The sequence below is a fragment of the Abramis brama genome (assembly GCF_963993115.1).
Source record: "Abramis brama genome assembly, chromosome: 22".
NCBI lineage: Eukaryota > Metazoa > Chordata > Actinopteri > Cypriniformes > Leuciscidae > Abramis > Abramis brama.
The window spans coordinates 12,711,673-12,736,622 of NC_139984.1; the positions used below are offsets into that span (position 1 = coordinate 12,711,673).

General features: G+C 39.2%; 1 protein-coding gene across 8 annotated transcripts in view; it reads right to left on the bottom strand.

Moving 5' to 3' along the window:
* Positions 1–3,665: 3,665 nt before the first annotated feature.
* The window catches only part of chl1a (cell adhesion molecule L1-like a), a 66,526-nt gene continuing 45,241 nt past the window's right edge, over positions 3,666–24,950 (bottom strand). For 4 of the 8 annotated variants that reach the window (XM_084098686.1, XM_084098689.1, XM_084098687.1 and 1 more), the window contains 11 exons: positions 24,830–24,931; positions 24,345–24,542; positions 23,964–24,034; positions 23,356–23,578; positions 21,534–21,649; positions 21,158–21,362; positions 20,754–20,876; positions 18,630–18,803; positions 10,862–10,987; positions 10,049–10,121; positions 3,666–6,317 (listed from right to left, as the gene is read on the bottom strand). In XM_084098686.1, the coding sequence (XP_083954812.1) occupies positions 6,116–6,317; positions 10,049–10,121; positions 10,862–10,987; positions 18,630–18,803; positions 20,754–20,876; positions 21,158–21,362; positions 21,534–21,649; positions 23,356–23,578; positions 23,964–24,034; positions 24,345–24,542; positions 24,830–24,931 (1,613 nt within the window). In that variant the 3' untranslated portion in view covers positions 3,666–6,115. Of the gene's footprint in view, positions 6,318–10,048; positions 10,122–10,861; positions 10,988–12,302; positions 12,462–13,009; positions 13,118–13,873; positions 13,943–14,604; positions 14,644–18,045; positions 18,112–18,629; positions 18,804–20,753; positions 20,877–21,157; positions 21,363–21,533; positions 21,650–23,355; positions 23,579–23,963; positions 24,035–24,344; positions 24,543–24,829; positions 24,932–24,950 lie in introns of all 8 variants that reach the window. The other 4 variants (XM_084098682.1, XM_084098683.1, XM_084098684.1 and 1 more) reach the window with 3 other exon arrangements.

Consider the following 24,950-nt stretch of genomic DNA (forward strand, 5'->3'; position numbering starts at 1 on the left):
TAAGCAATTTTGAGCATGGCATGGTTGTTGGTGCCAGACGGGCCGGTCTGAGTATTTCACAATCTGCTCAGTTACTGGGATTTTCACCACAACCATTTCTAGGGTTTACAAAGAATGGTGTGAAAAGGGAAAAACATCCAGTATGCGGCAGTCCTGTGGGCGAAAATGCCTTGTTGATGCTAGAGGTCAGAGGAGAATGGGCCGACTGATTCAAGCTGATAGAAGAGCAACTTTGACTGAAATAACCACTCGTTACAACCGAGGTATGCAGCAAAGCATTTGTGAAGCCACAACACGCACAACCTTGAGGCGGATGGGCTACAACAGCAGAAGACCCCACCGGGTACCACTCATCTCCACTACAAATAGGAAAAAGAGGCTACAATTTGCACAAGCTCACCAAAATTGGACAGTTGAAGACTGGAAAAATGTTGCCTGGTCTGATGAGTCTCGACTTCTGTTGAGACATTCAGATGGTAGAGTCAGAATTTGGCGTAAACAGAATGAGAACATGGATCTATCATGCCTTGTTACCACTGTGCAGGCTGGTGGTGGTGGTGGTGGTGTAATGGTGTGGGGGATGTTTTCTTGGCACACTTTAGGCCCCTTAGTGCCAATTGGGCATCGTTTAAATGCCACGGCCTACCTGAGCATTGTTTCTGACCATGTCCATCCCTTTATGACCACCATGTACCCATCCTCTGATGGCTACTTCCAGCAGGATAATGCACCATGTCACAGAGCTCGAATCATTTCAAATTGGTTTCTTGAACATGACAATGAGTTCACTGTACTAAAATGTCCCCCACAGTCACCAGATCTCAACCCAATAGAGCATCTCTGTGATGTGGTGGAACGGGAGCTTCGTGCCCTGGATGTGCATCCCACAAATCTCCATCAACTGCAAGATGCTATCCTATCAATATGGGCCAACATTTCTAAAGAATGCTTTCAGCACCTTGTTGAATCAATGCCACGTAGAATTAAGGCAGTTCTGAAGGCGAAAGGGGGTCAAACACAGTATTAGTATGGTGTTCCTAATAATCCTTTAGGTGAGTGTATATAACTATTTAACATATTTCTCTGCTTTTTTACTTAATCTGAAGCTGTGACACACTCAAAATTTACTTAGCCTGACCGTAGAAAGAAAAGGGTTGGAATTACTGTTGACAGCTTCCTCCTCCAATATCCACCATACCCAATTTGTTAGAGAAATGAGTCACCTCTAAAGGTAACAAGGACATTGCAAAATTGCCCAGGACATTTCTTTGAAATTTGGATTTAAGGTGAAGGTAAAAGCATTTTTTTTTTTTTTTTTTTAAATAAGTAAGGGTCATAGCACATATCTCGTCTTTTCAGTTGTCATAAACATCATTAAATTGCCATAAAGTAAAAGTCTAAGATCATGTAGTAGGCAGAGGATACAATGACAGCTTGACACAGTAAATCCAGTATTTGTGCACTGAAACACGGAATAATATTTCATCCTGGACTCAAAATGTAATTGAATGTGACATTTTTGTTTTTGCATTTTACTTAGCACCATTTATGTTATATAATATTGTATATCTCTATATTATATTGCATAACCTATACCTAGGTCTCCAAGCTTTATCAAGCCAAGGACCCTTTGGTGTATAGCGAGATGGAGAAAGGACCAGGCATAACATATCATAAAAATTGAGTGCTGAATTTTAAGCCTGTGTATTTTATGATGACATTAAAATAATAATTACTGATGTACATTGTTACTGTACTGTGCATCATATTTTAATTTTACTTAAAGTGCCCATATTATGCTTTTTGGACATTACCTTTATAGTAGTGTGTAATATACTGTAGCTGTTTGTGAATGTAAAAAGTCTGCAAAGTTTCAATGATCAAAGTGCATGATAAATGGAGTTAGTAGGCTTGTTTGAGATGAGCAAAATCTGCGCAGAACCGATCACCTGTGATCAGCGCGAGATGCATGCCGGTTAGAAATGTGTCAGAGTGTCCTGCTGAGGTATGTCAAAAAACTCTTGCGAGTGCAAGGCGCACGTGTCGGATTCTGCAGTCGTGCGCAGAGCAGGATAGACCAATCTCAGCAGACTGGACCATCTGACCAATCAGAGCAGAGTAGATCAATCTCAGCAGACTGGGTCATCTGACCAATCAGAGCAGAGTAGACCAATCTCAGCAGACTGGGCCATCTGACCAATCAGAGCAGAGTAGACCAATCTCAGCAGACTGGACCATCTGACCAATCAGAGCAGAGTAGATCAATCTCAGCAGACTGGGTCATCTGACCAATCAGAGCGGAGTAGACCAATCTCAGCAGACTGGGTCATCTGACCAATCAGAGCGGAGTAGACCAATCTCAGCAGACTGGGCCATCTGACCAATCAGAGCAGAGTAGACCAATCTCAGCAGACTGGACCATCTGACCAATCAGAGCGGAGTAGCTCAATCTCAGCAGACTGGGTCATCTGACCAATCAGAGTGGAGTAGACCAATCTCAGCAGACTGGGTCATCTGACCAATCAGAGCGGAGTAGACCAATCTCAGCAGACTGGGCCATCTGACCAATCAGAGCGGAGTAGACCAATCTCAGCAGACTGGGTCATCTGACCAATCAGAGCGGAGTAGACCAATCTCAGCAGACTGGACCATCTGACCAATCAGAGCAGAGTAGACCAATCTCAGCAGACTGGGTCATATGACCAATCAGAGCAGAGTAGACTCTCATCAAGGAGGGGTTTATGGGGAATCTTTTATCACACCGCTTCAGAGACTGTGCGCAAATAAATTATGCTGCAATGTATATTATGAGAGGATTATTATTATTATTATTATTATTATTTACCTTTGATGCAAGTAAATCTAGTGTAGGAGACCTACAAAACATTTACATTTAGTCATTTAGCAGACGCCTTTGTCCAAAGGAACCTCTAAAATTGTGGCACTTTTATATATTTCAATGTGGGAGGGACAATGAAACATTTAGCCGAACTTTGGCTTCAATATTGTAGCTTTGGTTTAAATGATTCGTTTTTAAATTCATATTTGCATTTTTCTTTACACCATCTTTGGAGACTTCTGATCTATACAATACTACAAAAGTCGATCTGGTTTTGCACTTTGGAATGTTTTGGAAGGTGTTTTCTGGGCCCTGGAGGTGTTCTGACATGCCCTGACATGTGTGCTCATTTCTGTTACTTGTAACATTTTCATGGCTAAAGTCTAGGAGGCAAAAGAACTTGAATGTAAATTTACTGTCCACTTCATTGACTCTTGGCCAGTGTGTTTTATATGTAATGATCCTGATCTGGTGACCCTCTTGTACATGTCCTGGTCCTTTTCAGCCTTGTGGGACGGGTTCAGATTCATCAGGATGCGCTTGGGCACTGGTTGTAATTGTTGAGTTTGTGCCCTCAAAACCTCTGTCTGTCTCTTAATTGGTGCACAGCTGTATTGTGGAGACGCACATTGTACAAGGTCAAAGGTCACATGGCACTTTCCACAAGAGCATGTAATAACTTATTTCAAAGGGGGGAGATTCCTTGAAATTTCTGGGATTTCTGATGCATTTTTTTCAGTTGTCCTGGAATCAGAATGTTAAATATTAATAATAGAAATATAATCTCAATATAAGATCATTATATAGAATAGATGTAAAAACAAAATGTTTAAAAGTCATTTTTATTGTTATATTTGTTTCTGTGGTGAGACCTGAAATCATTTAGGTTCAGTGTAACAAAATGTGTCTTGATAGTCAACATTTCATAGTATTGTGCATGAATACAAAATATAGCAAATGAGAGGAAAACATATTTCTCAGGCCTGAAGATATCATAAAGATGAACATTTTGCACAGAAAATTCTATTCAAATACTCCTGAGTCTTTAGTATAAGCAACATTTTCAAAATGAAAAAAAAAGAACAAAAGAGCATTTCAAAAGTGGAATCTCTCAACTAATTAAAAAAAATTGCAAAAAAAACATCTCATATTTCAGCAGAAGGGCTTTTTTCTCTCGGTAATAATAAATATGTTAGCAGGATTTGAAGTTGGATTGACATTACGTTGGATTGCGGCCCGGACATAATATATTATTAGAAACATGGATTTTGATGATATACAAACCCTTCTTCTTGTATCATCTCATTTTGGAGGCGAAACAGAATTTAAAAAAAGGAAAAGATCTGCTGAATACACCAAAAGTATACTGACGATCGTACTTGAATCTTAAGAGTTTCAAGAAGCTAATAGGGCAATCTTAGCACGTTACTGATAACATAAACCCCCTTATGGCAGTAGCTTCAATGCACAAAATCATATTTTAACATATTAATACTATATAAAAATATGGTATCTAACCACTCAATGTTGACCTTTCTCTAAGATTTTTTTTCCCCCGTGTCAGTTTTAATCAAATACATTGTTAAACAGAAATATGTTTTTGTAGATATACTGAAGAGTCATAACATAATTGTTTTGTTGCATTGTGTCCGTATTTTGCTGAGAGGTGTGCAGAGAGGTTACGTGATTGCCGTGATGTAACCAAAAATTGTGCTGTCAAGATATCAGTTTTGTGACAGGCCATGAATTATTTATTTTTCTTCAGCAGGAAAAGTGAAAAAACGTTACCTAATCCGACCGCAAACGTGTAATCCCCATTAATTCTAAGGTGCATAAACCTGTTTGTTTTGTTGTTGAGTAAACCTGCAACTAATGCTTCAGGTCACACTTTATATTAGGGATCTTTTATGTAACTACCATGCACTTACATAACAAATAATAATACTTATTGTGATCATGTTGTATTGCGAAACACTTGTGCTGCTATTGAGGTAAGGTTTAGGACAGGTTTGGTGGTATGGTTAGGTTTAAGTGCGAGTTAAGATGTAAGGGAAGTTTCAACAGTGTCATTATAGATGTATTACAGAAATTAAAGGGACAGTTCACCCAAAAATGAAAATGCTGTCATCATTTACTCACCCTCATGTTGTTCCAAACCTGTATGAATTTCGTTCTTCTGTTGAACAGGGAAAGAAATACTATGAAAGTCAATGGCTACCAACTGGTGTCTGGTTACCAACATTCTCTAAAACAGTGGTCTCAAACTCAATTCCTGGAGGGCCACAGCTCTGCACAGTTTAGCTCCAACCAGCTCCAACTCACACCTGCAAGGAAGTTTCTAGTAATCCTGAAGACCTTGATTAGCTGGATCAGGTGTGTTTGATTAGGGTTGGAGCAAAACTGTGCAGAGCTGTGGCCCTCCAGGAATTGAGTTTGAGATCACTGCTCTAAAATATCTTTTGTGTTCAACAGAAGAAATAAACTCATACAGGTTTGGAACAACATGAAGGTGAGTAAATGATGACAGAATTTAAATGTCTGGGTAATTACATGCAGGTATTTTTTAAATATAAATACAATGCAAAATCATGTAGTATGTACAGTACGCAATAAGTGCATTGTATCAAATGATTAATTTAAATGTTAGTACATAAAGACACTTAATATGAAGTGGGACCATGTTTTATAAAACCAAAAGTGATTTGTTAAACAACTAGCTCGTCCAACAATGTACATTTTGTATTAATTTACTCACCGTTATGGAAACCTGTATGACTTTCTTTCTTTCTTTCTTTCTTTCTTTCTTTCTTTCTTTCTTTCTTTCTTTCTTTCTTTCTTTCTTTCTGTCTTTCTGTCTTTCAGCATTGATGTCAAACCTAGTGTGATATTACTTGATGTTGCCATATTTGAATATGCGCAAATGTGAATGAGATTGGAGAGTAATGACTTAAATTCCATATCATATGAAAGACTTTGAATATAGCTAGAGTCTATGTTTGGGGTTTTGCAGCCCCTGGTTGCCAATTATTTGTATTGTATGGAAAGAGCTACTTGAACATACTGCTAAACGTCTCAGAAAGTCACAACTTGAGTTTGAAACAACATAGCGATAAGTAAATAATGGCATAATTGTCATGTTGTGCAGAATTATAACCTGCCATCACCCTTCATATTAATACTGTAAAGAAGTGGTCACTCGTGCAAAAAACGTAAAAAAAAACATCCAAGGCACATCATACAAACAAACGTTTAAAAGTTCATAAGACTGAACCAGCATTAGGAAGTCCCAGGGGCGTGTCCGTTCACCTCCACGGACGCCCTGCGCTTGTTTCCCGAGTACTCGCCGATGAACGACCCGTCTTCGTTGAACTCGCAGTCCTCATCGTCTGATATCACAGAGCTGTCCCCACTGCTATCATCCTCGTTGATGTCTCTGAGGAATTGCTGGCTGCTTTTCAGCGGCTTCTCGTCATTGTCACTGTCAAACACCAAGAAAAACGAGTCAAATTTAGCTCAGAGTGACTAAGAGGATGATCCTAGTCAAGGCTGGTAGACAGTGTGGGTAAGGAGGGGTGTAGGGGAAGGATGCAATCACCGCTTTCTGCTAATTACTAATTGCAAAGACTTCAAGGCCTGATGGAAATTCTCAAAACTAAACAGAGAGAAAAATCAAAGAGAACCGGACACACCAGCCAAGAGAGGACTGACTTAAGAGACTCTTTTGTGTGCCTGTAGACAAACAGCCTGTCAGGTCACTTTAGTCCCTTAGGAATGATGGGACAAACCGAAATTAGCTGCCAATTTGAGAGCAGACACACTGCCAGCAAGCAGGTGTCTGTAAGGAGACGGGGGGTCACCTCGTAAGCTCCCAATTACTATGAGATGCCACAACATCTCGGATAGCGCTAAGATAAATCCAGACGGAAAATGTATTAGGATAAACTGACATTTGTCCTCTTTTCATTTTAGAAATAGTAGTCCTGCTGACCACAATAGGACATTGAGCAATGGGGACTGCTTTGCGTCATCCTTTGCTGATTAATTGGTGCAGATAAAGACTAAAATAATTTTGGCATAATCTGTTGGCGCGCACGCACACAGACTCACACACAGACACACAGATTCATAATTCATAAGAGAAAAAAACAGCATTTATTGGCAATATAAGTCGTTTGTAACATTCGAAATGTGTCTTTGCTGAAAAAAAAAGTATTCATTTAAAGAAAAATCTTACTGACCCCAAACTTTTGAACATTCATGTATGTATATGCAGATAGTTCAAGTCTCGCGCGCCCATTGTAGGTGCTTTCGACGGTGGACAGGGGTCATCATACACAGCAAAATGCGATGCACTGTGTGTTGTTACACACACATCCCATAACCATCATTACAATTTTGTGTGAACTCTGTTGAGTTCTGTTGGCTCGGACCGGACGGGATAGCCTTCGTGGCCCTCGTGCATCGATGAGCCTTGGGCGCCCAACACACTGTCATCGATTTGTGGTTTGTCCCTCCTCGGACCACTGCTAATAAATTCTCACCACTGCTAATAAATTCTCACTCACCACTCACCATTTCAGAGATACTCTGACCCAGTCGCCTTGCCATAACAATTCGGCCATTGTCAGAGTCGCACAGATCTTTATTCCTGCCCATTTCTCCTGCGTCCAACATGTTGGTTACAAGAACTAGTTGTTTGCTTATCATCTAATCTACCCAGACCTTACACTGTAAAAAATGATCGTAATTTTAACGGGAAAAGACAGATGCTACAGTGAAAAACTGTTAATTGGTTAACAGAAAGTTTCCGTACTATATACGGTAAATAACTGTGATAGATCTAATGGTACATTTAATGTAATTTTACTGTAAAATACCGTTAAATTTACAGTTTTTGAACGTGAAAAAGAACAACTCATTTGATAATTTACAGTGAAAAAATGTAAATTGACATTCCCACAATTCCCTGTGTGACACTTCACATTTGATGTATTTTTGTTGAAATAACTATGTTTCTTCATAGTTTTCTTTGTTTTTTCTAATCAGTTATGTACATTAGGGTTTTATGTTACATTTAATGTTGTTAAATTAATGTTTATTGCATTTTTAAAATTTCATGTGTTACCATGATGGCGTTTAATGTTTGTGTGAATGACACTGTGCAGCTTCTATATGTTAGTATTAACTTTCTTGTGGAAGAGGTGCTTGTGATGAGCTTTGATTGATCATGTGATTCTCATCACTGCTGTGATTGGTGGTTATCAGTGTATTACAATGGTACAAAACAGATATTAATACTTCAATAGGACGGCAAATTCACATTATACCAGATAATATAAAATACGGTTTATTACTGTAAATTTTAAGTTAAGTCTGTAAAACCAATAACGTTGCTACCGTATTTTTGACGGTAAAGTTCTGGCAACCACAGCTGCCGTTTTTTTACCGTAAAAATCACGGTTTAATTTTTTACAGTGTATGGCCTTGTTAAGAGATATTCATTTCGCCTACTACTACTACTATATATACTGTATATTTTCATTCAGCATTTCTCTTTCAATAACTACTGACAGATTAGTTTAAATTTCTTCCCTCCTTTATCTGTCCACCTCTTCTATCTATAATATATTAGTATCCCAGAATTCAATGCACTATATCATATTTAATTTCATCAAATGAATATCATCAATGGCGTAACATGATAAACCAGCTCTTCTATTCTCAAAAGTGTAATAAATCAGTGGCCTCCTTGTGTAAGCCTGAGTAATGCAGTTTTGAAAGCCTCCGAGGCTCCCGTCATACTCCACAGCTGGTATGGGACGCACTTCCCTATCTGGTTACTTCAGTTAGCAGATGTTCGAGTGTGTCTGGTGCTGTAACTCCCTAAACAAGGGTAGCGTTCAGATCAGACTCTGAGCCTCTGCTGAAGCTGCATTTCTTTCCTGAGGGAGGAATAAAACGGGTATCTAAGCGTAATGAGATGGAAACACATTTACGGATTCGAGATACTCCATATGCAATTAATACAAGCTAACTGCACACAACCCACTTTTGCTCGCCTCTGCTCTTTTTTTCCACACAGGTTTTTAATATGCTACTTGTTTGAACCTGGTTGTGACACAGTGTCATGGATTGGTTAATGTTCCAATAATAATAGGGTTTCCACAGTTTCTTACCAACATATTTTCAGTCATTTCTGATTATTGATTTTCAAAAGTTTGGGATCAGTAAGATTTGAAGTATTTTATGCTCACCAAGGCTACATTTATTTCATTATTTAATATTAGTAAAATTATTATTTTGTATTTGAATCAAATTTAAATGTAATTTATTCCTGTGATGCAAAGCTGAATTTTCAGCATCATTACTCCAGTCTTCAGTGTCACACGATCCTTCAGAAATCATTCTCATATGCTGATTTGCTGCTCAAGAAACACTTCTTATTATTATCAATGTGGAATTTTGTGGAAATCGTGAAACATTTTTTAGGATTCATGATGAATAGAAACTTCGAAAGAACTGCATTTATTTGAAATAGTAAAAACGTTTACATTGTCGCAAAATAATCTGTTCATTTTGATAAACTGTATGTGTCCTGGCTAGATAAAAGTATTCATTTAAAAAATATATTGCTGACTCTAAACAGTAGTGTATATATATGATTATATAAATGATTATACTTAGTATGCAAATGTATCCAGTAAAACTGTTAAAGAGCAATATTTATTTCACTTATGATATATTTTTCATCTAATCAATGAAAACCAATTTTAAAAAAAGCCATGATTTTTTTATTTTTTTTTAAATTGTATTTATTTCCATGACCTTTTCAGGCATGGAAATCATTTTAAAACGTTTCATTTTGAAATTTTAGAATGAGAAAATTCCCAGACATTAATATTTTCATTAGTATTTTCTATAACTGAGGGAACCTTTTAAAGTTGTACTATAAGCTACACACAACACGACAACTACTGTATAAATCACATACAACCACACTTAAGTTTTGCACAAAACAAAGCTGCCGTTCACTACCTGTGTGTGTAGGCTAGAGAGAGCAATGCTTTCCGTGTGGCTCCAAGTAAATGCCATGCATGTAGGGTTTGTTTGCAGGAGATAAAGGCATTAAGAAATGATGTTACAGCAGGAGCTCAGTGAGATGAAGAACTTGTGTTGAGATCTATAACAGAACTAGTGTGGCTTTCTGACCTGTACTCGCAGGGGGTTTCTTCTACCATGCCGTGAGATTCCAGATCAGCAGGAGACTCCTCCTTTTCCTTCACTGCCAAGAAAACATTCGGAAAGATTATTTATTCTATAATAAGGAGAGTGCTTTGCTTACTGATATTTCTCAGTTGCTTTTGAAACTTCCTGCCTTGATATCATTTCAAAAAGGACATTGTTGTAATTCATAAGAGATCAAATTGGCATCCACTTGTTTTCTTTGCAAATGCTGAGTAAACATTCAATACTTCACAAAATTGGGAGAATATTTCCTATTTTGCTGCATGGAAGCACACCAAGGACACTGACTGATGTGTAAACTGAACTTGAATGTAAGATATAGCCTTACTGGTAAAAGCATTTATTCTTTTCAGCTTGGTAAGCTTTAAATAACATAATATATTGTAAAGTATATAACAGCCACAGTGAAAGATCAAGGTGTTTAAAGCTATGTCTTGCAATGCCTTAGGCTTAATTGCATACACTCCATAACGGTTCTTATGCAATTTTATAATAATTAATTCAGGATGTAAATCTTGAATCCATTAAAAACCTTTCATATTGGTTAAATATACAGTATGTGGAACAAAAAAAGCTGAAGACCACAGTAGGAGCCGATGAGGACAGGCCAGTAAAGCTCACTGATCTCAAGATATCTCTCTGACGCAGCTAGTAATAAGTCTATGGGTTGGTGCGACAGAGCCACAGAAAAGCACCAAGCTGTTGACTACAGACTACTGTGAGCTTGGACAGGGTCTTGGAAGCTCTGTGTGACCTCTAAAGCTGTTTGTGTCTTACCTGCATACTTGCCGCCTTTGTTCTTGAGCACAAAACAGCCGATGAGGACAAGCAGAGTTAGTAAAGCCCCCGCGCACATCATCCCCACAAACCACTCCTGGGATCCCGCCACTTGTTTACTAGACACTGCAAGGACAAAAGAGAGTTTGTTTTTAGGAAAATGTCATTCATGAGCACAATCACACTGATGCCAACTTGAAAACATTGACAAATACTGTCTTGTTGGGTTAGAAGATAAAAACAATCATATCCTCAAATGGCATTTTTAAATACGGCTCCTGCGGCAACTTCTGATGTGGGTTGTCAAATGAGAACAATCAGAACACAAAGTAGAGCATTTGTGGATCATATACATTTTGAATTACTTGTTTGTTTGTTTGTTTTCAGTGACTGTGGCAAAAATATTTAAGTTAATTTCCAAATGTTTAATGAATTTTAATGAAGCCCCTCCTTCTGAAAAGTGCAATGTGCTCTGATTGGTCGGCTGGATCAGTGTGTTGTGATTGGTCACCTGCTTTGAGCATGTTTAGGAAGCGTCACACCCCTTACCATAAATGAGTTAGATCCGGGCTGGAAAAAAACAGCATCTCTTGAACATGGTGACAACACACTACTAACACAACTCAATCAGGCCTCATCCCTATTTTTTTGTCTTGGGCAAAAATTATTTAAATGAGGAAAATTGTGACATGTTTCTTCCCGGAAGAACTCAAGACTACAATGGAAACATTTCAGGAACAGCGTTACTGAAATAGAGAATAAAGGTCCTTACACGCCGAGTCCGAAATTTTCGGCTGCGTTTTTTTCGTATTCGTGATTCAGTGGCTCTGAATTGTAAAACACCATTCAAAATGCTTGCTACGGATGTGAAAAACGCAGAAAATGGAACCCGATCCGAATTTTTTTATGACGGATGAAAGTTTTGGAAGCAGTGTGTAAGCGTGATTGACAAAACATGAGATTGTATTTATTCTTTAACGTGCGAAAATTCAGTGTGCATGGACTTTAACTTCCTTTTGAGTGACTTTGTGCTTTTGAGTAGACCTTTTTCATGCTCAAACAACAACATTACACACTACAGAAAGTTGAAAATGTAAAAAAAAACATAATAGCTCCTCTTTAACATTTTATCAGTTAATGAAATACACTTTTTTCTTTTTCTTTTTTACAGTAAATTTAAGTTCAGGCCTATAAAACCTAAAATGTTGCTGCATGGCAACCACAGCTGCTGGTATAAATTACACAAATATATATTACAGTGCATTTTATAAACCCATAAAGTATTTTTTTTTATTTTTTTTTATCGCTTGCTCAAAGGAATGGGAGAACTTTCTTTGAATGTCCTTAGTGCTAATGCACCCACAGAAAGACTATCACATGCTGTACTCTGTCAGTGATACCTCTAATGCTGTTCCACAGGCTAAATTCTCTCACTTCTCACCTTTCCTAGTCTTGAAAACCTCTTCAAAAATGCTAGGGCCATCAACCCTGCGTGAAGCCTGCAGCCGGACTGTGTACACAGTTCCTGGGCTGAGCCCTTCAACGATGTGGAAACCTTTAGATGTATTTAAAGCCTCTGAAAGCTGCCAGATACCATCACCTGAAGGAACAACCGCATAACCAGATAGCGTTAGGCCACAACCCAGCAGAAAGAGGTGATATCTATGATAGTGAAAAGCCACACTTTGAAAGGTTAGAAAAGTAGACAGAGTAAAATTGATACTAGGGCTGTAAATAAAAACCCATAAAGAAAAGAGTCAAGAATGAATTTCATTATCGGTTAGTCTGGATTTTTTGGCTGTTTGGCATCATTGAGAGGCTCTTCACCTAAACGTTACTCACATTTTATATTTTATTCATAATGCGTTCATTTACTTATTAGAAAGCGAGTGGTTGAATGTCACTGTCATCATTAAAACTTTAAAAATTAAATATTCGTACAGAGCACAATAAAGAAAGGATGAGCAATCACTGGCTCTTAGACCAAAATGTTGAATATCCACTTAATATAAGAAATAACAAACAGATTAATTGATCATCAAAATCGTTCTTAGTTGCAGCCCTAGATGATACTTTCTAAAATGCACTACAAATGCGTCTACAGTTGTAAACACTGAATCCTGACAAAGCAGATTGGCACATTCTTACTGTGATTCATTATTGCAACATAGAGCTGTGAATCAGACCGTTCTCCACTGGTTCTCCAGCTGATTCTTGCAGAGGTGTCACTTACAAAGGTGGAAGTGTTGAGAACAACTGAGAGAAATACACAAAGAAGATATAGAACAAAAGACAGGAAAAACTCTCAAAATGTTAGTTCCTGCGAAAGAAACCCAGTACACCCATTACCATAGGATTGTGTTATAGAAATTATGTAGAAATGCTAAATGAAACATTGTTAAAGTCAACATGAAACAGTCAATTTGAAAGAATTAAAAGAGAAGTTTCATGTCCATACTTGTATTGTTCAACTGGTCGAGGTTGATATGGTATGCCTATGATTTAGAAAGTAATTAGTAATAAGTAATGCCATATTTTTTAGAGAGAGTAATTACACTTTTGAAGATGTAATCAGTAGCTAGTAATTAAATATTTAATTAGTAACTTACCCAACACTGTACATTACATTTCAGAGAGAAACTGGATAGTGGATATTTATTTAAGATACAACTGTAGGGCAGGACTTTTATCGGAACTAACTGATCTCTATTTTAAGAGACAGGTGATGTCATATATTATATTATATTATATTATATTATATTATATTATATTATATTATATTATATTATATTATATTAAATTATTTAAAAAACTGAATTCATTATGATACAAACATCTTTCTTTGCAATAACATGTACTGACAAATCATTCTCAATAAGACCAGGAACATGTAAATACAGTCAATTTTGATTTCATGTTGACTTTAAATGTAAATTTCACTTAAGTATGGAAATATTGAATGTATGAAGGTATGAAAATGATGGTTAACTGTATAGATGAATGGATGAATACCTAAGGTAGGAAATATGGCATTGACAGAAGGAGTGTCTGTATTAGGTGAGGTGAAAGAGAAAGGTTGCCCTGCAAGAGAGAGAGAGTTCAGACCACATGCATGTGAAATGCAATTAATTAAATGCAACTAATAATACAGTTGTGTATAAGCAAAATAAATGGGCCTATCAAGGTAAAAGTCCTGTTTTTTGTTTTTTTTTGTTTTTTTGTATTTGGACTATGAGTATACAGATGGTCTTTACAAAATGAACACTGTTGAATGATGTGTTCCTGTCAGCAGCCAGACTGGTTGTCAGCATTGAGAAAGACAGCTGTCTTTAGCAGGGCTTCAGGGACAATACTACTGCCTCACAGAGCAGCTCTTAAAAGTCAAAGCAAATGCCAACAGCAACCAAGTTAGCTGTCAATAAGTGTTTTTTTGATGGAATAGTATGCTAAATTTTGCAGAATATACAAAATGATTTCCTACATTAATTATGGAGTTATGCAGGGACTTTTGGTACAACAATAATACTAATTCAACAACAACAACAGCTGTTTATTTATTTATAACTTTAAAATTAGTACAACTACAGGTACTATGACTAATGTTAAGACTACAATATTTTCCCATGCTGTTATCAGTTAATGTAACTAATAACATAGTTATTTTAGACATAATAATGTATGGGTTAAATATATTAATTAAGTTTTCAGGTTACAAAAACAGCTACAAATCTGTTGGTACATACTCAACTCAGATGATGTCACTTCAGATGTTGACAGTTCATCTTAAAAAGACAGTACAGATAAAAACTATAAATGTATAAAATAGATAAATTATAATTTTCTAGAAATTCAGACTGCTTTGACTACCTGATAAGCAGACTTTGCAAAACGTACTCGGTTACTAACGTAACCTCGGTTCCCTGACATGACGGGAACAAGTTTTGCGTCGCTAGACACAATGGGAAAACTCCTTTTTCTCCGATTACTGAAGATTATAGAATAACGGAGCTGCACGAACCAACGGGCGGGGCTATCCCTCTATATAAGCGTGCGTTCTGCCCTAGGGAATCAGTTTAATACGACTGAAGCGACGAACGCCAAGCCGTGCAGCGTGAAAGCACGGCCGGTGATGCAGTACTCATTCCCGTTATCTCAGGGAACCAAGGTTACGTTAGTAACCGAGTAAGTTCCCTTACGATACGGTTCACTCGTTCTGCGTCACTCGATGCAATGGGAACCCAGTCCAAGCGTGCCGTGTTTAGATCTGCAGAACAAAGACACTGTAAAAGCCTGACTCGCTGTGGGTCGGAGGAACTGTTACTACAGCTCCTTTCGCTACAGCTTTCCACATTGAGACTTAGCCCCTCCTCTTCCTTCCTGAAGGATCAGGATGGCTTCTGAGGCAGCGGTGAAGTGCTCAGTGAAACCGTCCACCGCAGGGCCGAAGAGGCTGGTGGGAGACACTGGGGAGTCGAGGAAAGCAGCCTTGTCTGCGTCCTTGATCTCCGTCAGAATCAGCCACAAGTGGCGCTCCAACACCACAAAACTGGCCATTGCTTTTCCGATAGCCTGGGCTGTTGCTTTCGTGGCGCGCAGGGCCAAGTCCATAAGTCCTTTCGTGGTGAGCAGCTCCTTAAACACCGCAGGGTCAGGGCTGGACTCGTCCATGGAACGGAGCAGCTTCTCCTGAAAGACCTGTAGGACCACCATTGTGTGAAAGGTGGAGCCTGCTTGTCCAGCCGAGGTGTAGGCACGTCAAGCGAGAGCTGAAGTGGTCCTACAGGGCTTGGACGGATGGGCGACCTTCGCTTTCGATCCGATCGATGTGGGCGGGCAGAGGTGCACGGCCACGGCTTCGTCCAACAGAAGTAGCTTCTCGTAGTCCTTTCCTCAGCGCAGTCAATTGTGGTGAGGGTGGTGGAGGTAGAAGTACGAAGGCGCGCTGAGTAGGGGTTACGCCAGGACTTGGTGAGCTTGTCATGGACCTCCGGGAAGAACGGTGCTGCTCTCTGACGAGGGGCCTGCTGGCACCCCGGCAGGAACCATTCATCCAAGCGGCTACGTGTGGGCTCCTCAGGGGTAGACCACTCTAGTCCATGCTCCTTGACTGCTTTTGAGAGGACATGGATTAACTCAGTGTCCATCCCAGCTCTAGTGCCGCTCGAATCCTTAGATGTGCGTCTAAAGCCGCTAATGACATGCTGTCATCAGGAAGATCCTCATCAGATCCCCCGAATGAGACCAGGCTGCTCGCGCCAGAAGAGCTCACTCGTGCCCGACTGCTCAGTCCTTTGGCTCCGCTATTTCTTCCTCCAAGGTTCTCCAGGGAACGGGAGAGTGTGAGGGGCGGAGCCACTCTCTGAAAAGAAAGAAAGCGGAGAGAGGCAAGACTCAAGCTCTCGCAATGAGAGTAGCTTCTGCGTGGGATTTCCTCAGACAGGCAACACAGTCATCATAGGCTTGTGCAGTTTCAAGGCGTTATTCTATAATCTTCAGTAATTGGAGAAAAATTTGTTTTCCCTTTGTACGAGTACAAGTGCGAATACCAGTGAGAGCGAACCGTATCGCAAGGGAACTGACATTATATCTCCTTCAGTGGTTTCAAAATCACTTCAAGTTTTATGTCACATAAGCTGACATGTTTGACTGATAACTTTAAAATATATATATATTTATCTGCATTTAAATGTCTCCAAAAATGCAGATGTCATGTCAGGACACTGCAAAAGTTACATTGTATAAAAAGCAATTACTAGGGGTGGGGGAAAAATCGATTCACATATGAATCGCGATTCTATCTTCTAACGATTCAAATCGATTGATAAATTTCAAAAATCTATATTCTAAACGTCTGTTAACAGTTTAGAGAGCACATAGGCTTGCAACGGGGGACACATGAAGCTTACTTGACAACGACAGTTCCATATCAATATTTTATAGGGATGCACCGATACCGATACCAGTATGAACCAGTATGACACCAGAAATGAAACACGTGATCCCGTCTTAAAGGGACAGCAGTGTTTTTATGTTTAACAAAGGACAAAGAAATCACTCACTGCTCTTGCAGTCATTTTATACACTGAAGATTCGATGCAGTGTTATTTTTACATTTGATTGGTTTATTCAAATTCTGTACCTGAAAACTATGAGAACTACCTAAACAACAGTGTTGTTTGGGGAGGTTTTGGACGGATTGTCTTACTATGATATTAGACTACATAGCCTATAATAAAATGAATTTTCACACCTGAACCAAACATATTTTTATTCAAAGATCAACAGTCTGTCATTAATATTTAGTCTGCCACAAAAAAACAACATTAAAATCATGAACTCAAATGTCATTATGACCAAAAAAAAAAAAAAAAGACTGTTGTAACAGTGCGTAAATCAGACATTTCAGGCTATAGTCTAATAAGCCTTATGCCAAAATTATTATTATGACGAAACTGTCGGTCATTAAATAAGAAAACGAAATAATTGTGTAGGCTATATGATTTGCTTTGTGTAACCCAACATCAGACATTAGGCCGAAGTTTTTTTTTTTGCACACAGTGCCGCGACCAATCAATCACTCCTTTACTGGCTGCCTGCACATTCACTGTACTCGCGGCTGCGACAACTCGCGCTCGCTTATCAATGCATTATAATTCGCGCCTACGGTATCTTTGTAGAACTTCAAAAAAAGACAAAAAAAAAAAAAGATGCTGCAGCCAATGAGCAGACGGCGGGGGCTGGCTGCAGGACGACTCAACCTCCACGGACAGTTTTTAATGTTTTATCAGACAATAACTACTCAAGAATTTGCTTTAGTATAATTTTCGGGACAATTAGGGCCGGATTCGGGATTCGGGACAACAGCTTAGATTTCGGGACTGTCCCGAATTTTTCGGGACGTCTGGTCACCCTAGTGCATCCATAATTTTAACGAATATAGAATATAGCCTTAAATAATGGTATTTAATGTCAAACAATTGAGGACACAGGCTTTCTTTTATATAAGGAGGAGGGCTTCAAGGAAAATAAATAAAAAACAAAAACAAGTTCAACGAATCGAAATTAGAAATTAGATTCAATTAGATTTAATCGAATCATGAGATTCTAAAAGATTCCCACCTCTAGCAATTACTAACTAACTACTAAGTTGCAAAATGCTACAAACTACAGTATGTGATACATACAGCTCTCTGTCGAAGTCTCAGCTGAGACTGTAGAAACTTCAGGAAGTGAATTTTCAGGAATAGTAACTGGTTCATGAGAAACAAAAGTTGGTTGTTAAGAAGACAGATCAGTTTAAACAAACCCATGGAGGATGAGAATATAAGCATTACAGAGAGAAATATGTAATACGTAACAAAATTGTGGCCTAGAAATTGTGGCAGAGAAATGCAATGATGATGATGCAAAATCAGTTATCCAGTAAGTAAAAACGCATCTAGAGGCAAATGTTTTCACTCACTGATCAGTCAATGCATTGGTCACTAGACTGTAGACATTATTCCACCCTTTCGTTCATCAGAGAACTTAAGCAATAATCTTATCACTCTCCTTTATGCAACAAGATGTTGCCAACAGCAACTTCTGTAGTTCCATAACTGCTGCTTAATCACTTTCGAACACCTTGCGGCTGTGCTAATTAGAACACAACTAACTTTTCTTGTATCAGATGTTTGTGTCTCAGCATGGGCACTTCAATTTAGATTCTGACACCAGATCCATTATAGCTCCTGGGACTCTGCTTATAGTTGCTTCCGGGCACACTTACATGCTTCAGGGACGGTGCTTCCTTCCTCACTGATGGCGGACCCACAGCCCACCTGCGTACACGCTCTCAGGTAGAACTTATACCAGTTGTCTTCCTGTAGATCATGCAAGACCCAATCTGTAGTATCTGGTGCACTGATGTTCACAGAGATCAGCTTACCCACAGTCTCATTAACTAGAAGAAGAACATTAAAAAATAATTGGGGTCAGTAACATTTTTAATTCATCAAGGATGCACTAAATTGATCGAAATTACATACATTTATAATGTTACAAAAGATTTCTATTCTAAATAAATCTCTCTTTTCTATCTATGCAACCTTTTTTTATTCCATATGACCTTGACCAGCTCAGTACAGCATGCCATGATAATTTTCTTTAGCCCTCCTCCCCACCTGTCTAGATCTGCTACGGGGTTCTGTAATTCTGGGCATTGCTCATGCCAGCAGCAGTGTAGCAGATCTAGTCCACCAAGATAAATCCTTAAAGTGCCCCTATTATGGTTTTTCGAATATTCTCATTCATGTAGTGTGTAACATAGCTGTCTGTGAATGTAAACGTTCTGCAAAGTTATAAAGTTGAAAGTGCGCGATAAATAAAGTTATTGTCTCCCAAAAAAAGAATCGACTCTGAACCGTCTAAACGAGTCGTCAGGAATTTCCAGTCTCACTTCCGTGACCGGCATACGTAACACGGTAACACATTTGCATAATGTCCGCTTATGGCCTTCATTGGCTGTTCGTGAACAACGTCTACTTTGACCCACCCTCAAACACTATAGCTGGTTCGTGTAGTGTACATGACGAGAAGATGCTGTTTTCTGCTCTGCAAAAGCAAATTCTCTTCGAAAACACTTCCAAAGGATGAGGATTTTAAGAGTCAGTGGTTAAAATTACCACAGCAATACAACAGCAGTATAACCTTGCTTCTCAAATCTCCATGAGGTCTAAATGGGATTTGCAAAATGCTTATCCATTAAAGATGGGACAGTACACAATTTATTTGGACCAATTTGCTCCTCAGAATCACAATCTGTAAGTATGATTAATTATTGATGCATATATTTTCTACCGGGTGTTCAAAATACGTAGTTTTGTGTTTTATATTGTGTAAGTTTCCGGCTAACTGGCTAACTTACGTTATTACTGTCTTACTGAAATACTTCTGCTAAGCAGCTGTGGGTGGCTATTACCTAAAACTGTGTCTATTAATGCAGATTGTCTGTTGTTCTTACTACTTTGAGTAATGATAAAAGATTGAGCAAGATTTGTTTAATGTTGCATCAGTCATTCATGTTTGAACTCGGCTAACGTATGCGCTGTTATTGATACAGTTCCCGCATGTGCATCGCAATCAATTTGAAATATACACATCGGCTTATTGTTGGTCATACACTTGTTAATGCTGATGGTGATGAATTACAGTTGCAACATCTCAATGTAAACTGAGTAGCGTATTACCGAAAAACGTCCTGCTCGAGTCATCCTTGGGATGGAGGTTCGGGTTGAATAACTAGTTCTTCCAATGTTTCATCATCGGACTCGCGTTCGGATTGATATGGTAAAATCGGCGCCATCGTAACTGTACAATCGCTGAGCTTTATGAAGCCTCCAGAGCTGAAATTCAATTATGGTAATGTGCATTTTGTTTCCGACACGCGCTGAAAGCGGTAGACCAATCACAACAGACTGGGCCGTCTGGCCAATCAGAGCAGAATAGGCTCACGGAAAGGAGGGATTTAGAGAGACTGAATTATCAGACTAGTCGTTTGAGAGTCATTGAAAAATGTGGTGATGTGCAATGTATATTATGAGAAAATTCAAGTATTTTTTGACGTTTGATGCATGTCAACCTGTTGTAGGAGACCTTCAAAATAAAATTAGGGACCTTTAATATTAGCATATTAGGGACACTTTAATATAATTTGTAATAATATTTCACAATATTACTGTTTTTGACTGTTTTAAATCAATAAATGCAGCCTCGGTGAACTTATTTTAAAACATGTAAATGTATTGACCCCAAACTTAGCAGTATAAAGATCTAGTACAGTTAAGCAACATAGTTTATATAAAATTAACTGAGACAGATGATGTAACAGGAGATAAATTTGCGAGTGTCATACCTGTCTGGTATTGCAGCAAGTATCCCGTGAGAAACCCATTGGTTTCGAGTGGAGGCGCCCACACCAACTTGATGGAGTCTTTCTGGAAGTTTGTGGCTTTCAGGTCGTAAGGTTTCATAGGAACTGTGGGAAGATGTCAGGCACTACTGGTCAGTATGAACATTAAACTTGGAAACTCATTACAAACTTGCACCACTTTTGCATTGCATTGCATCGTATTTTGTTTGTGTGTCATTCTTTTCACGCCTCCTTTCTATGTAAATTCTTCTTCTAATGTTCAGCAGTATATTTTGGACCATGTGTGAACAACAAAGTGTGCAAAATTCAACCGAATCCACACAAGAACTTAGCAAACACTCAAACCACTGAATTTTAAAACGTGTCTACTGTCAAAGAGTTCTTGCCTCCCTGTGGAGTTGTGAAAGAGATGGGACTGCTGCTGGGCCCATTCCCTCTTCGGTTAAAGACGTTGACAGTCAGGTTATATTCAGAGAATGGCTTTAGTCCCGGCACTATGGTGTGACTCCTGTTTCCAGGGATGTTGAGAGACTGTCTCTCTGAGGGAATACTCTCAGAGGTCAACAGACTTTTAGTTCGCCACCAGTGCACCTGGGAGCAAAAGACAGGAGGAAGAGGGTGTTGATGAGATATATAAGAAACAAAGAGTGCAAAGAGAGGCAGAAAGACATAAAAAGAGTCTATTAATTGTTATAAATAGCTTGTTTGTTGCTCATTGATCAGCACCACAGGGCCTTTGAGCTGGAAGGGTCAGGAACTCACAATGTATCCTCCAAGATGGCCCCTCAGGGCGGTTTGAGGCACTGGTGACCAGCTGACCCTCAGCAGTGTAGAGTTCAACACCTCCACAGATACATCCTCAGGAGGCGCCAAGGGCACTAGAATTGGTAACAGAACGCACATCTATTTAAGGCTAAACAAGAGAGTAACATCTCACAAATTCACACATACACAACAGTTTCCTGAAGCAACTAAATCCAGGAGGGGGGGGGGGACACATGGACACATGGCACATTGGATGACACATTAGACACACTTTTCCAGGAAAAGCGCTAATGCTAACACAAAGCTATCCGCAGAGAAATGAGGGTACAAGGAAAAGGCTCTTTCAGAGATGCAAACTCATATGGGGCGATAAAAGATCATAATTTGGCAGCAGGTGTATTAGGCTGACACACTGATCTATTATACTGTTACGCATGAGTTTTCTTTCTCAACATAACTGACAACGTTTACGTGAACACTCGCCAAGACAGGCATTTTGACATTATTTTGTGTGTATTTGACTGTTTAAAGGGATACTTCACTTTAAAATGAAAATTCTGTCATCATTTACTCTCCCTCAAGTTGTTTCAAACCTGTATGAATTTCTTTCTTCTGCTGAACACATAGGAATATATTTTGAAGAATGTCAGTAACCAAACAGTTAACTGGAACCATTGACTTCCATAGTACTTTTTTTCCTATGGTTCCAGTTAACTGTTTGGTTACTGACATTCTTCAAAATATCTATCTTTCTGTGCAGCAGAAGAAAGAAATTCATACAGGTTTGAAACAACTTGAGGGTGAGTAAATGATGACAGAATTTTCATTTGAAAGTGAAGTATCCCTTTAAGCATTGAGAGGCGGCTTTTTTTGGTGCGCACTTTGGTTGTGAGAACAAAATCTGCTGGACTAAGTGAAATTATGCGCAATACGTGCAATCCCACACCGAAATTAAAGCCCTGTAACACCAACAATATTCATACGGAGCAAATGAAACGAGTGAGTGAGGGGAGGCGGGTTTTTGCGTCAACTCGGAGAGATGAGAGAGCGAGAAAGCGCAGCTGGTATCGTGTATTCTACGGAAAATGTATTGGAAGCGTTTCAGATATTTCAGTTTCGATATGTATAGAAAAATCAATATTTTTAACAACACTACATTGCACTTAGTTTGTTTTGGATTTTCCTTTTTAAAAGACTTCAACTGAAAAATGTATATTATATATAAAATTAAACCCGCCAAAGTGGCAAGTATGAGTGACTGTGGGTGTTAATGTCAAGCCCTGATTCTCATTACAAATTTGAGAAGATGATTGCATTTGTTGGATTTAAAATGGGGTTCTTATGGAGCAGTATTTCTGAGCAGTTCTGTGACTTTTCAAAACTCATCGGTTCTACATGAATCACACTATTTTGGATTCAGAAACGACATAATTTTAGCTGAAAGGTGACAAGTTTGCATCCCTGCACTTTGCAACAGGAATAACAGGGATAACCTTTTTGATGCAGGAATAACAGGGATAAAATCAGCCCAACCTGTTGCATTATCCTCTAGACAATGCCAAATGTCGACTATAAAGACAAGGGCACGAAAATTATGAAAACTGAATAAAACAAAAGATAATCACATAAGTGTTTGGCAAAGAATATGTCTAATCCCTAAAAGCACAATGTAAAAGCTCAGCAGAAATGACTGATCCTGGTAAAGAGTGGATTAAACCACTCTCCCAACTAATCTCCTATCTTAAGTGTTTATTATTGGCTAATCGTGGCAGTGTCACACGACTGTGAGATGAATGCATTAACGAGCTGTTACACTCACAGTCTTCCCCGGAATAACCAGTCACCACTCTGGGTTCTGGTGCCCACCCGTGGTCATTGAAGGCCTGGATCTTGACCTCGTAGGGGACGAACGTTGGGGTGTCTCGCACCACAAATAAGTGTCTCTTCACCATCTGTTCTTTCCAACTGTCCTCGACACCCAGGAGCCTGTAGCTCAGTTTGTATTCCAGACCGGGACCGTTGTGCTGCACAGGCAAGAGTGGCTGGTGATTAAAGGGAAAAGTGGGTCAGTGCACTGCAAACATTACTGAGCATTTGGAACATTTGAAAAGAGTGGAAGAGTGCAAGAGACATTTGCTGATGGGTTTGCGAAATTTGGCGTGGGATAGTTTCTGGGGTGCCTCGCTTGGCTTTCCTTCAGAATTGCAATCTGAAGGAATTTTGACTCATAAATAAGTGAATGGAGATTTGACTGCCAGTGTAAATTAAGTTGCTATGGCTTTAAAACTATGCGACACCAGACTTCATAGGAGCTCCAGAAACATTCTGTTCTGTTTGCGTGAGGGTGTTTGCCTTTTTCTTGCTTCAAGCCATGCATATATGCATATGCATTAAAATTGTTTGACAATGCTGTTTGCAATTTATTACCTCCCAGCTGATGTCCATCTGATGTGGCAGGTGACCCTCAATCTTAATGTTTTCTGGGTTCCTGTCGGGAGCTGTACAAATGTGAATATGAATTATTTAACATCTGTCTCAGTCAATAATACCATTGCCCTCTAACACTGCCAAAGTGTATCATACATAATGACGAGCAAGCAGTCATTGATAGTTCGAGACAGTGCTCGCTTAAAAGAGCATTAAAATTTATGGAGCTTTTATAGACATCTGTATAATTTTCTCAAGGTAAATCCCCACAAAGACACTGAGACAGGCACTTCAAACAAGTCCAAGGTCAACCAAGGACAGCCAAGATGGAATGGAAACATGTTACAAAAGCAAGTCTCAAAGGATCACAGGTATCCCTACCACAAGGAGGTGTCTTATATCTTTCGGAGGGCATGCTGGGATGACTTCTCCCTATAGCATTGACAGCGATGACTCTGAACTGGTAGTTAATGTGGCCGTAGACCGTCAAGGGGGCTGAGACCTGGCTGCTAGCCACTCGTAGAAGCTCCTTCCACTTCCCTGGTTCCCAGTGGTTCTCTTCATACTGGATGATGAACTCTGATCACAGGAACAGAGCACAGCTGTCATTGAATATGCAAAGCGCATACTCTCAATACACTGTGGTGCAGCCCCAGTGGGAGCCCCCTTGAAATATTGTAGAGCAATGTATGAGTATGAGCAACGTCCATGGAAATTACTTCAGAGAAATTTGCTTAAAGCAAAAGCCTACTTCAGAAGCACAGAAAATGTGTACCATTACACATGAAAGGGTACGCCAATAGAAACGATTTGCATTTGATCTGTAACCCTGACATCACAGTAAAAAAAATTTAGATGAGTTTTACCTGTTATGGGACTGTTATGATCACCAGCAGCCGTCCAGGTGAGCCTCACACTGCGGTCTTTCAGATCAGTGAGCGTCAGTTGAACCGGTGGATCAGGAACATCTATGTCACATTTCAGACA